The sequence below is a fragment of the Mobula birostris genome, chromosome 14, assembly GCF_030028105.1.
Source record: "Mobula birostris isolate sMobBir1 chromosome 14, sMobBir1.hap1, whole genome shotgun sequence".
NCBI lineage: Eukaryota > Metazoa > Chordata > Chondrichthyes > Myliobatiformes > Myliobatidae > Mobula > Mobula birostris.
In genome coordinates this window covers 4,450,913-4,464,329 of record NC_092383.1, presented here as the reverse complement: position 1 = coordinate 4,464,329, position 13,417 = coordinate 4,450,913, and the positions used below count along the sequence as shown (strand labels likewise).

Sequence of the window (13,417 nt, the reverse complement as noted above, 5' to 3'; positions counted from 1 at the left end):
GTTACTTAGGGTGTGGAGGGGGGAGAGAGAGAGGGGGGGAGGGAGAGAGAGGGGGAGAGGGAGAGAAAGAGAGGGAGTGAGAGAGAGTGAGTGAGAGGAGAGAGTGAGTGAGAAAGAGGAAGAGAGAAAGATAGAGAGTGTGTGTGAGGAGAGAGGTGAGAGAGTGAGAGAGAGTATGAGAGGGAGAGGGGAGAAAGAGAGGGGGGAAGAGAGAGGGAGAGAGAAAGGAGTGGAAAGAGGAATACATACACACACAGATATGATCTAGGAAACAAATGGTTTGCCATCACAACAAGTAGGTCAATTGAGTGGAAGCTTCAATAATGTCTGTGTTCTGTGAGTGTGAGTACAGACTGAGTTTAAATTCAGCTGTGAATGCCAGTCGTGTGTGTGTCCTTGTCAGAGAGGGGGTTGGTGGGAGGGGTGGGTGTGTGTGTGTTAGGGAGTGTGGAATGACAGGGGTGAGGGTTGCAGAGGGGTGTGCGCGCGTTGTGGAGGGGGGAGTGTTGGAAATGGGTGTGTGTGTCCTGGAGGGGTGAATGTTGCAGAGGGGAGTGTGTGTGGGTGTCTGAGAGGGGTGAGTGTGTCAGGGAGGGGAAGATGAGAGGGGTGAATGATCGAGGAGGGGTGTGTTTTAGAGAGGGGTGTGGTGATGTCCGGGCGGGGGAGATGGGAGGGGTGTGTGGATGAGCGGGTGGGGTGAGTGTTGTCGAGGATATGAGGGGAGGGGAAGGGGAGAGAAGGGCGGAACCCTATGCAAATAGCTGGCGGCAGGGCCGGCCGATGAGTGGCGGAGCCGCGCTGTCAGCTTCAGGCCGGGACCCGCTCCGTTGCCCACAGTCCAGCCGCGGTGGGGATCGCGGAGCCGGTGCCCTGCTCGGGGGAGAGAGGCCGGACTTTTGCCTGCAGACGGCTGGCATGCCCCTGGACTCAGCGAGCTAGGCTTTAACTGGGGAACATGCAGAGACTGTGGAGCGGCAGCGGGAGCAACTTCATCCAGACCCTGTCAACTTTCCTTGTCTTTGTGTTGACCGAGGGACTGTGTGAAAGCAGGGGCCAGAGGCGGCTCGGGCTGCAGGGTAGGTGGCTGTTCACACCGGGCAAATCACGCTGCCATCCTCCCCTCTACACCCTTCTTAAAGCCTCACCGCTTCGTTCTAGGGCTCCTGGGCGAAGCGTTCTGTTGTCGACTAACTGCAGATTGAAACGCAGCACCGACAGCGATATTCCCGGCAAGACTTCTGTCCGGCGCCTTCGGGATATTTTGTTTATAACGCGCGTCACTGCGATTTTCTCAAGTTAGAAAAACGTTTCTATCTCTGGGAGTATAAAGATTTAGCCGTGGCATTTGCGATTCCTTTTTAATAACAATGCATTTTAATTAGTAAGTTTGCATTTTGCCTAATAACTATGCGTTTTGATAAATAAAATTGCATTACGCCTAATTACGCTGCATTTAGATTAGTAAAACTGCATCACGCCGGTTAAGGATATATTTGATTAGTTAAATTGTATTACTCCTCATAACGGTGCATTTTGATTTATACAGTTGCATTTGCCTAATAAAGTTGCATTTTTAGGTTTGCCTTTGAAGGCACATTTACAAGAGCGACCGGTTTGCAGATTTGGTTTGAAGTTTATTTCTGATGGACGATTCTTGTTTTCGCAGAGCGCCATCTCCAAGCCCTGCCCGAGCCGGAGGTGGTATACCCTGTCAAGGTTGATCACCTGGGCCGCTTCCTGTCCCACGACGTGTCCCACCAGGTGAGGCGGCTGCGGCGCCGTGAACTGACGGCGGAGCGACCGCTCGGCCCCACCGTATATTACAAGCTCTCGCACAAGGGCCGCCAGCTGTACTTCAACCTGACGGTGAACCAGGCTCTGGTCGCTCCGGGCTTCGTGGCTGAGAGGCGCTACGGAGGTGTGAGAGGGGCCACGATTAGCCGACCCCGGCCCAACAGCTGCCACCTTATCGGGAGAGTGCAGGCGCCGACAGCCGGGAGCGGGATCGCCGCCATCAGCACATGCCATGGACTGGTAAGCACATCTGGTAGCCTCGGCACATCTGGAGCAGGAGTGGCGGTGCGAATAATTTACGTACTATTGACTAGAAGGTGCTGGCCACAGCAGTCAAGGTATCGATGGTACTAGTCATAGCACCGCATCAGGCCCAACTCTTCCATGCTTTCGAATTTGAAGGCAGAGTACAGGGTTAATGACAGGATTCTTATCAGAGTGGAGGAGGAGAGGGATCTTGGGGGTCATATCCATAGATCCCTCAAAGTTGCTATGCAAGTTGATAGGGTACTTAAGAAGGTATGTGGTGTGTTGGCCTTCATTAGGCAAGGGATTGAGTTCAAGGGGTGTGTGGTAATGTTGCCGCTCTTTAAAACTCTGGTTTAGACTACACTTAGAGTATTGTGTTCAGTTCTGGTCGCCTCATTATAGGAAGAACGTGGAACCTTTAGAGAGGTCGCAGAGGAGATTTACCAGGACGTTGCCTGGACTTGAGAGCATGTCTTAGGAGGATAGGCTGAACAAGCTAGGGCTTTTCTCTTTGGAGTGGAGGAGGATGAGAGGTGACTTGATAGAGCTGTACAAGATGATAAGGCACATGTATTGTGTGGACACCCAGAGACCCATGTACTCCAGGGTGGAATTGGCCAATACAAGGGGGGCACCATTTTAAGGTGATTGGAGGAAAGTATAGAGGGGGTGTCAGAAGTAAGTTATTTACACAGGGAGTGGTGGGTGTGTGGAACACATGCCAAGAGTGGTGGCAGAGGCAGATAGATACATTAGGCACATTTAAATGATTCTTAGATGGGCACATGGATGATAGAAAAAGGGAGGGCTATGTAGGAAGGAAGAGTTAGGTTAAAGAGTTTGGCACAACATTGTTTGTGGGCTGAAGGGCTGTACTATGCTGTAGCATCTGTCCTGTGTTTTGTTCTGTGACCCTATCTGAACTAGTTCCATTTGCCTGTGTTTGGCCCACATCCTTCTAAAGCTTTTCAATCAATGTACCTGTGTAAGTATATTTTAAATGTTGTCATTGTACCTGCCTTTACCACTTCCTCCGGCAGCTCATCCTGTATACACGCCACGCTCAACTTTGCCACTCTCACCCTAAGCCTGTTCCCCTCTGCTTTCTGATTCCCCTTCCCTGGGAAAAATGCATGCCCACGTTATCTGCACCCCTCATGAATTTATACATCTCTGTAAGGTCACTGCTCAGTCTCCTTCGCTCCAATGAAAACAGTCCCAGCCTGTCCAATATTTCCTTGTGACTCACGCCCCCCAGTCCCAGTGGTGTCTTTGTGAACCTTTTCTAACGATAGCTCAGCTGTATTTGTCACGTGTACAGTGATATGTGTCGTTCTGTGTGAATGACCAACACAGTCCAAAAATGTGCAGGGGGCAGCCTGTAAGTGTCGCCGTTGCTTCTGGTGCCAACATTGCATAGCCACAACTTACTAACCCTAACCCCTTTGTCTTTGGGATGTGGGAGGAAACCAGAGCACCTAGAGGAAACCCACACAGTCATGGAAGACAGCATACAAACTCCTCCAGCTTAATGCAATCCTTCCTATAGCTCAGTGACTGGAACCACTCATAGCCTCTCAATGTCTTTTATAGTTGTAACATGTCACCCAACCTGATTTCATGTAAATGACACATTTCACTGCAGTAACACACACAAAATGCTGAAGAAACTCAGTAGGTCAGGCAGCACCTATGGAGATGAATAAACAGTCAATATTTCGGACCAAGACCCTTCTTCAGGACTTCTCTCTGTATTTCGATGGACATGTGACAAATAAAGATAACCTAATCTTTGAATTTACTCCACTAGGCATTGCTGAAGCTCAGCAATTCCAAGGTCCCACCGAATTCCCAACTCTGCTGTCCCACTGAATTCCCACATTTCTTATTACCCTCAAAATGCCCAAAGATTTCAGCCTTGAATCTTTTCAGCAACAGAATCTGCAGAGTAGACAATCCCAAATACTTTTTGTGGGGAAATTTCTCCTGAGATCTGTTCTTCATGGCATGTTAACGATAGACGGTGACTCCTTGATGTAAATTTTCCAGCAAAAAGAATCGACTACTCAATGTACCCCTACCTCATGAGAAATTTATTTGCCTTAGTAAGTTCAGCTTTCATTCTAAACTTTGTGGTAGGATTCACTTACTCAAACACTCCCCAGAGGTCAGAACTTCCACTGGAGGAACTGATCAGATGAACTCTTGCTGAACCCCTCAATTTTCCCCTCACTCGCCTCAACACTGCAGAGAGGCCAACATTTTTGCTGGGATACTTTGATTGCTTTTTTTCTCAGTCAGTTTTGGGTCGATGCCATTTATTGGACATTCCTAGGGTAGACCTTGCTTTAGATTGCAACAGTCTTCGGATAATTTTTTGCAGCCTCAGCATCCTGTTCACCTCTGTGCTGAACTTCCAAACTCATAGACATCCTATGTAAATACTAAACACAAAGTGATTCTGCAGATGTTTCTCCACATATGGTAATTTCTTCCTCCACATCTCTGTTCTGAAGTGATATCCTTCTTTTCTGAGGCTGTGCCCTCTAGTCCTAGACTCCACGACCATAGGAAAGCCCTTGTTTAATACTGAACTTCTAGGAAGATAGCCTTTTGGTTCCCACCTTTCTGGAAATCCTGTCTCTCTCAATGAGTGACACTTGGCTGTCCATTTAAATGGCCCGACCAACCATTGCTGATTTACCTTGGGGCCTTATTCCATTTCCATTGACTCTAAATGTCTTGACAGTCCTTCGAGGTAGATTGTACTGCTCAATTCATCAGTAAGCCAAATTCCACTCAACTGAACATGGGAGTCAGGATACAGCATCCGAGCTCCTGGTGCTTTGCTTGGGCAGCACTCACATACGCAAATAAATTAGAGTAAAACTGAGAAAGAACCATTAGTTCTTAATGCGGCAAACCTATGATTAAGTCACACATTCATTAAAAATTAGCAATATATGAAGCTCGACTTAAAGTCCTGTGGAAAAGTCTTAGGCATACATGTATGTATGTATAAATCTGGTGGGAGCAAAGGATGTTGGGAATAATGAGGGCGGTGTGTCAGGCAGATGGGAAGGAGTGCCAGGGGTGGGGGGTGTGGGTGTAGACACACCCAGCCCTGAGACACCAGGCAAGGTCATTTGATTCCAAACAATTGGTTTATTGATCATTACAGAATGTCTCTCTGGTGCTTCACACTCCTTCCCCTCTGCCTTGCCCTTTTCCCAACCATGATTCCCCCCTCCCTGCTCTCTTCCCAATTTTCAGTCTAAAATAGAAATCCATATCAGAATCGGGTTTATCATCACTCACGTTTCATGAAATTAGTTCTTTTTGCAGCAGCAGTAGGGTCCAATACATAGAATTACTACAGTACTGTGCAAAACTCTTAGACTCCCTAGCTGTATGTGCCTCAGACTTTTGCACAGTAGTGTACATGTAAAATATCCAAAAGTTATACACAGCATGAGTAATTAATGTTTTAAAGCATGCAAGATCATTTACATCCGGTAAGCATTCCTTAAATTACCAAGGCTGGCCTAAATGCAATACTGATAATCAGGGATAAATTTTATGTAATATTAATGCAAATTATTGCTCAGATAGCATTTTTTTTGAACTGTAACAACACTTGCAGACAATGATTTTGATGGCACAAACGAAAGGGAGGCAACACAGGATTAGGTTACTGTACTTAATGTGACTGTCTGACCAAAAAACTCTGCCAAAACAAAGTGGATGCACCCCTCCCTAACATGGTCCACCAGAATTTCAGAATTAAAGTCAGCAGGGATATATTTCAAAATGTAAGATAACTCCAGCAGATCAAAGATCTGAAGGTTCAAAGATTCAAAGCTCATTTCTTATCGATGTATACGCTGCACAACCCTGAGATTCATCTTCCCACAGACAGCCACGAAGCAAAGAGACACTATGGAACCCATTCAGAGACAGCATCAACCCAACACACAAAATAAAGCTAACCATTTGCACAAACAGCAAAAAATCAAGAAATCCTCTTTGGACTTCTTTCAATTAGCAAAAACAAGTACTAATATAGGTCTTTCTAAAAAGCGAAGTGGCATAAAGCGAACTTGCGTAAACCGGGGGACACCTGTATTATTGCCACTTGTTCCAAGAAACAGAACAAAAACAAATTGAGAAAATCGATGGGATTCCCTCTATTTATTTGGGACACTATGCCACTTAATTGGGACAGAAGACTAATGCCGAGGAGTTTCTAGGACACGGAGTGCTATGCATAGGGACCTGGAGCAAGGACAGGGAGTGTGATGAATAGGGATCTGGAACAAGGACAGGGAGTGTGATGAATAGGGACCTGGAACAAGGACAGGGAGTGTGATGAATAGGGATCTGGAACAAGGACAGGGAGTGTGATGAATAGGGACCTGGAACAAGGACAGGGAGTGTGATGAATAGGGATCTGGAACAAGGGCAGGGAGTGTGACACATAGGGATCAGGTACAAGGACAGCGAGTGCAATCCATAGGGATCTAGAACAAGGACAGGGAGTGTGATGAATAGGGACCTGGAACAAGGAAATGGAGTGTGATTAATAGGGATCTGGAACAAGGACAGAGAGTGTGATGAATAGGGATCTGGAACAAGGACAGGGAGTGTGACACATAGGGATCTCGAACAAGGACAGTGAGTGCAATCCATAGGGATCTGGAACAAGGACAGGGTGTGTGACACAGGGATCTGGAACAAGGACAGGGAGTGTGATGAATCGGGATCTGGAGCAAGGACAGAGAGTGTGATGAATAGGGATTGGAACAAGGACACGGAGTGTGACACATAGGGATCTGGAGCAATGACAGGGAGCGTGACACATAGGGATTTCGAACAAGAACAGGGAGTGCGATGCATAGGGACCTGGAACAAGGACAGGGTGTAACACATAGGGATCTGGAACAAGGACAGGGGGTGTGATGAATAGGGACCTGGAACAAGGACATGGAGTGTGACACATAGCAATCTGGAACAAGGACAGGGAGTGTGACACATAGGGATCTGGAACAAGGACAGGGGGTGTGACACATGGGGATCAGGAACCAGGACAGCGAGTGCCATCCATAGGGATCTGGAACAAGGACAGGGAGTATGATGAATAGGGACCTGGAACAAGGACATGGAGTGTGGCACATGGGGATCTGGAATAAGGACAGGGAGTGTGATGAATCGGGATCTGGAGCAAGGACAGAGAGTGTGATGAATAGGGATTGGAACAAGGACACGGAGTGTGACACATAGGGATCTGGAACAATGACAGGGAGCGTGACACATAGGGATTTCGAACAAGAACAGGGAGTGCGATGCATAGGGACCTGGAACAAGGACAGGGTGTGACACATAGGGATCTGGAACAAGGACAGGGGGTGTGACACATGGGGATCAGGAACCAGGACAGCGAGTGCCATCCATAGGGATCTGGAACAAGGACAGGGAGTATGATGAATAGGGACCTGGAACAAGGACATGGAGTGTGACACATAGGGATCTGGAATAAGGACAGGGGGTGTGATGAATAGGGATCTGGAACAAGGACGGGGAGTGTGACAGATAGGGATCTGGAACAAGAACAGGGAGTGTGACACATAGGGATCTGGAACAAGGACATGGAGTGTGAGGAATAGGGATCTGGAACAAGAACAGGGAGTGTGATGGATATCGATCTGGAACAAGGACAGGGAGTGTGATGAATAGCGATCTGGAACAAGAACAGGGAGTGTGATGAATAGCGATCTGGAACAAGAACAGGGAGTGTGATGAATAGAGATCTGGAACAAGGGCAGGGAGTGTGACACACAGGTATCAGGAACAAGGACAGCGAGTGCAATCCATAGGGATCTGGAACAAGGACAGAGTGTGTGACACAGGGATCTGGAACAAGGACAGGGAGTGTGATGAATCGGGATCTGGAGCAAGGACAGAGTGTGATGAATAGGGATTGGAAAAAGGACGGGGAGTGTGACACATAAGAATCTGGAACAAGGACAGGGAGTGTGACACATAGGAATCTGCAACAAGGACAGGGAGTGTGACACATAGGGATCTGGAACAAGGACAGGGAGTGTGATGAATAGGGATCTGGAACAATGACAGGGAGTGTGACACATAGGGATCTGGAACAAGGACAGGGAGTGTGACACATAGGGATCTGGAACAAGGACAGGGAGTGTGATGAATAGGGACCTGGAACAAGGACATGGAGTGTGACACATGGGGATCTGGAATAAGGATGGGGGGTGTGATGAATAGGGATCTGGAACAAGGACAGGGAGTGTGACACATAGGGATCTGGAACAAGAACAGGGAGTGTGACACATAGGGATCTGGAACAAGGACAGGGACTGTGATGAATAGGGATCTGGAACAAGAACAGGGAGTGTGATGGATATCGATCTGGAACAAGGACAGGGAGTGTGATGAATAGGGATCTGGAACAAGAACAGGGAGTGTGATGAATGGGGATCTGGAAGAAAGACAGGGAGTGTGACACAAAGGGATCTTGAACAAGGACAGGGAGTGTGATGAATAGGGATCTGGAACAAGAACAAGGGAGTGTGATGAGTGGGGATCTGGAACAAGGACAGGGAGTGTGATGAATAGGGATCTGGAACAAGGACAGGGAGTGTGATGAATAGGGACCTGGAACAAGGACAGGGAGTGTGATGAATAGGGATCTGGAACAAGGGCAGGGAGTGTAACACATAGGGATCAGGTACAAGGACAGCGAGTGCAATCCATAGGGATCTAGAACAAGGACAGGGAGTGTGATGAATAGGGACCTGGAACAAGGAAATGGAGTGTGATTAATAGGGATCTGGAACAAGAACAGAGAGTGTGATGAATAGGGATCTGGAACAAGGACAGGGAGTGTGACACATAGGGATCTCGAAAAAGGACAGTGAGTGCAATCCATAGGGATCTGGAACAAGGACAGGGTGTGTGACACAGGGATCTGGAACAAGGACAGGGAGTGTGATGAATCGGGATCTGGAGCAAGGACAGAGAGTGTGATGAATAGGGATTGGAACAACGACACGGAGTGTGACACATAGCGATCTGGAACAAGGACAGGGAGTGTGGCACATAGGGATCTGGAACAAGGACAGGGGGTGTGACACATGGGGATCAGGAACCAGGACAGCGAGTGCCATCCATAGGGATCCAGAACAAGGACAGGGAGTATGATGAATAGGGACCTGGAACAAGGACATAGAGTGTGACACATGGGGATCTGGAATAAGGACAGGGGGTGTGATGAATAGGGACCTGGAACAAGGACATGGAGTGTGACACATGGGAATCTGGAATAAGGACAGGGGGTGCGATGAATAGAGATCTGGAACAAGGATGGGGAGTGTGACACATAGGGATCTGGAACAAGAACAGGGAGTGTGACACATAGGGATCTGGAACAAGGACATGGAGTGTGATGAATAGCGATCTGGAACAAGAACAGGGAGTGTGATGAATAGCGATCTGGAACAAGAACAGGGAGTGTGATGAATAGAGATCTGGAAAAAGGGCAGGGAGTGTGACACATAGGTATCAGGAACAAGGACAGCGAGTGCAATCCATAGGGATCTGGAACAAGGACAGGGTGTGTGACACAGGGATCTGGAACAAGGACAGGGAGTGTGATGAATCGGGATCTGGAGCAAGGACAGAGTGTGATGAATAGGGATTGGAACAAGGACACGGAGTGTGACACATAGGGATCTGGAACAATGACAGGGAGTGTGACACATAGGGATCTGGAACAAGGACATGGAGTGTAATGAATAGGGATTGGAACAAGGACGGGGAGTGTGACACATAAGAATCTGGAACAAGGACAGGGAGTGTGACACATCGGAATCTGGAACAAGGACAGGGAGTGTGACACATAGGGATCTGGAACAAGGACAGGGAGTGTGATGAATAGGGATCTGGAACAAGGACGTGGAGTGTGACACATAAGAATCTGGAACAAGGACAGGGAGTGTGACACATAGGGATCTGGAACAAGAACAGGGAGTGTGATGAATAGGGACCTGGAACTAGGACATGGAGTGTGACACATGGGGATCTGGAATAAGGATGGGGGGTGTGATGAATAGGGATCTGGAACAAGGACAGGGAGAGTGACACATAGGGATCTGGAACAAGAACAGGGAGTGTGACACATAGGGATCTGGAACAAGGACAGGGAGTGTGATGAATAGGGATCTGGAACAAGAACAGGGAGTGTGATGGATATCGATCTGGAACAAGGACAGGGAGTGTGATGAATAGGGATCTGGAACAAGAACAGGGAGTGTGATGAATGGGGATCTGGAAGAAAGACAGGGAGTGTGACACAAAGGGATCTTGAACAAGGACAGGGAGTGTAATGAATAGGGATCTGGAGCAAAGACAGGGAGTGTGATGAATAGGGATCTGGAACAAGAACAAGGGAGTGTGATGAATGGGGATCTGGAACAAGGACAGGGAGTGTGATGAATAGGGATCTGGAACAAGGACAGGGAGTGTGATGAATAGGGACCTGGAACAAGGACAGGGAGTGTGATGAATAGGGATCTGGAACAAGGGCAGGGAGTGTGACACATAGGGATCAGGTACAAGGACAGCGAGTGCAATCCATAGGGATCTAGAACAAGGACAGGGAGTGTGATGAATAGGGACCTGGAACAAGGAAATGGAGTGTGATTAATAGGGATCTGGAACAAGAACAGAGAGTGTGATGAATAGTGATCTGGAACAAGGACAGGGAGTGTGACACATAGGGATCTCGAACAAGGACAGTGAGTGCAATCCATAGGGATCTGGAACAAGGACAGGGTGTGTGACACAGGGATCTGGAACAAGGACAGGGAGTGTGATGAATCGGGATCTGGAGCAAGGACAGAGAGTGTGATCAATAGGGATTGGAACAAGGACACGGAGTGTGACACATAGGGATCTGGAACAAGGACATGGAGTGTGACACATAGCGATCTGGAACAAGGATAGGGAGTGTGACACATAGGGATCTGGAACAAGGACAGGGGGTGTGACACATGGGGATCAGGAACCAGGACAGCGAGTGCCATCCATAGGGATCCGGAACAAGGACAGGGAGTATGATGAATAGGGACCTGGAACAAGGACATGGAGTGTGACACATGGGGATCTGGAATAAGGACAGGGGGTGTGATGAATAGGGATCTGGAACAATGACAGGGAGTGTGACACATAGGGATCTGGAACAAGGACATGGAGTGTAATGAATAGGGATTGGAACAAGGACGGGGAGTGTGACACATAAGAATCTGGAACAAGGACAGGGAGTGTGACACATCGGAATCTGGAACAAGGACAGGGAGTGTGACACATAGGGATCTGGAACAAGGACAGGGAGTGTGATGAATAGGGATCTGGAACAAGGACGTGGAGTGTGACACATAAGAATCTGGAACAAGGACAGGGAGTGTGACACATAGGGATCTGGAACAAGGACAGGGAGTGTGATGAATAGGGACCTGGAACTAGGACATGGAGTGTGACACATGGGGATCTGGAATAAGGATGGGGGGTGTGATGAATAGGGATCTGGAACAAGGACAGGGAGAGTGACACATAGGGATCTGGAACAAGAACAGGGAGTGTGACACATAGGGATCTGGAACAAGGACAGGGAGTGTGATGAATAGGGATCTGGAACAAGAACAGGGAGTGTGATGGATATCGATCTGGAACAAGGACAGGGAGTGTGATGAATAGGGATCTGGAACAAGAACAGGGAGTGTGATGAATGGGGATCTGGAAGAAAGACAGGGAGTGTGACACAAAGGGATCTTGAACAAGGACAGGGAGTGTAATGAATAGGGATCTGGAGCAAAGACAGGGAGTGTGATGAATAGGGATCTGGAACAAGAACAAGGGAGTGTGATGAATGGGGATCTGGAACAAGGACAGGGAGTGCCATCCATAGGGATCTGGAACAAGGACAGGGAGTGTGATGAATGGGGACCTGGAACAAGGACAGGGAGTGTGATGAATAGGGATCTGGAACAAGGGCAGGGAGTGTGACACATAGGGATCAGGTACAAGGACAGCGAGTGCAATCCATAGGGATCTAGAACAAGGACAGGGAGTGTGATGAATAGGGACCTGGAACAAGGAAATGGAGTGTGATTAATAGGGATCTGGAACAAGGACAGAGAGTGTGATGAATAGGGATCTGGAACAAGGACAGGGTGTGTGACACAGGGATCTGGAACAAGGACAGGGAGTGTGATGAATCGGGATCTGGAGCAAGGACAGAGAGTGTGATGAATAGGGATTGGAACAAGGACACGGAGTGTGACACATAGGGATCTGGAACAAGGACATGGAGTGTGACACATAGCGATCTGGAACAAGGACAGGGAGTGTGACACATAGGGATCTGGAACAAGGACAGGGGGTGTGACACATGGGGATCAGGAACCAGGACAGCGAGTGCCATCCATAGGGATCCGGAACAAGGACAGGGAGTATGATGAATAGGGACCTGGAACAAGGACATGGAGTGTAACACATGGGGATCTGGAATAAGGACAGGGGGTGTGATGAATAGGGACCTGGAACAAGGACATGGAGTGTGACACATGGGGATCTGGAATAAGGACAGGGGGTGTGATGAATAGGGATCTGGAACAAGGATGGGGAGTGTGACACATAGGGATCTGGAACAAGAACAGGGAGTGTGACACATAGGGATCTGGAACAAGGACATGGAGTGTGATGAATAGCGATCTGGAACAAGAACAGGGAGTGTGATGAATAGCGATCTGGAACAAGAACAGGGAGTGTGATGAATAGAGATCTGGAACAAGGGCAGGGAGTGTGACACATAGGTATCAGGAACAAGGACAGCGAGTGCAATCCATAGGGATCTTGAACAAGGACAGGCTGTGTGACACAGGGATCTGGAACAAGGACAGGGAGTGTGATGAATCGGGATCTGGAGCAAGGACAGAGTGTGATGAATAGGGATTGGAACAAGGACACAGAGTGTGACACATAGGGATCTGGAACAATGACAGGGAGTGTGACACATAGGGATCTGGAACAAGGACAGGGGGTGTGATGAATGGGGATCTGGAACAAGGACGGGGAGTGTGACACAAAGGGATCTTGAACAAGGACAGGGAGTGTAATGAATAGGGATCTGGAGCAAAGACAGGGAGTGTGATGAATAGGGATCTGGAGCAAGGACAGAGTGTGATGAATAGGGATTGGAACAAGGACGGGGAGTGTGACACATAAGAATCTGGAACAAGGACAGGGAGTGTGACACATAGGAATCTGGCACAAGGACAGGGAGTGTGAC

The 13,417-nt window shown here is 48.3% G+C and overlaps 1 protein-coding gene across 1 annotated transcript in view; it reads left to right on the top strand.

Moving 5' to 3' along the window:
* Positions 1-805: 805 nt before the first annotated feature.
* The window catches only part of LOC140209663 (A disintegrin and metalloproteinase with thrombospondin motifs 7), a 248,372-nt gene continuing 235,760 nt past the window's right edge, over positions 806-13,417 (top strand). Inside the window, exons 1-2 of the mRNA XM_072278011.1 lie at positions 806-1,079; positions 1,670-2,037. Coding sequence (XP_072134112.1) covers positions 959-1,079; positions 1,670-2,037 — 489 coding nt within the window. The 5' untranslated portion in view covers positions 806-958. The remainder of the gene's footprint in view (positions 1,080-1,669; positions 2,038-13,417) is intronic.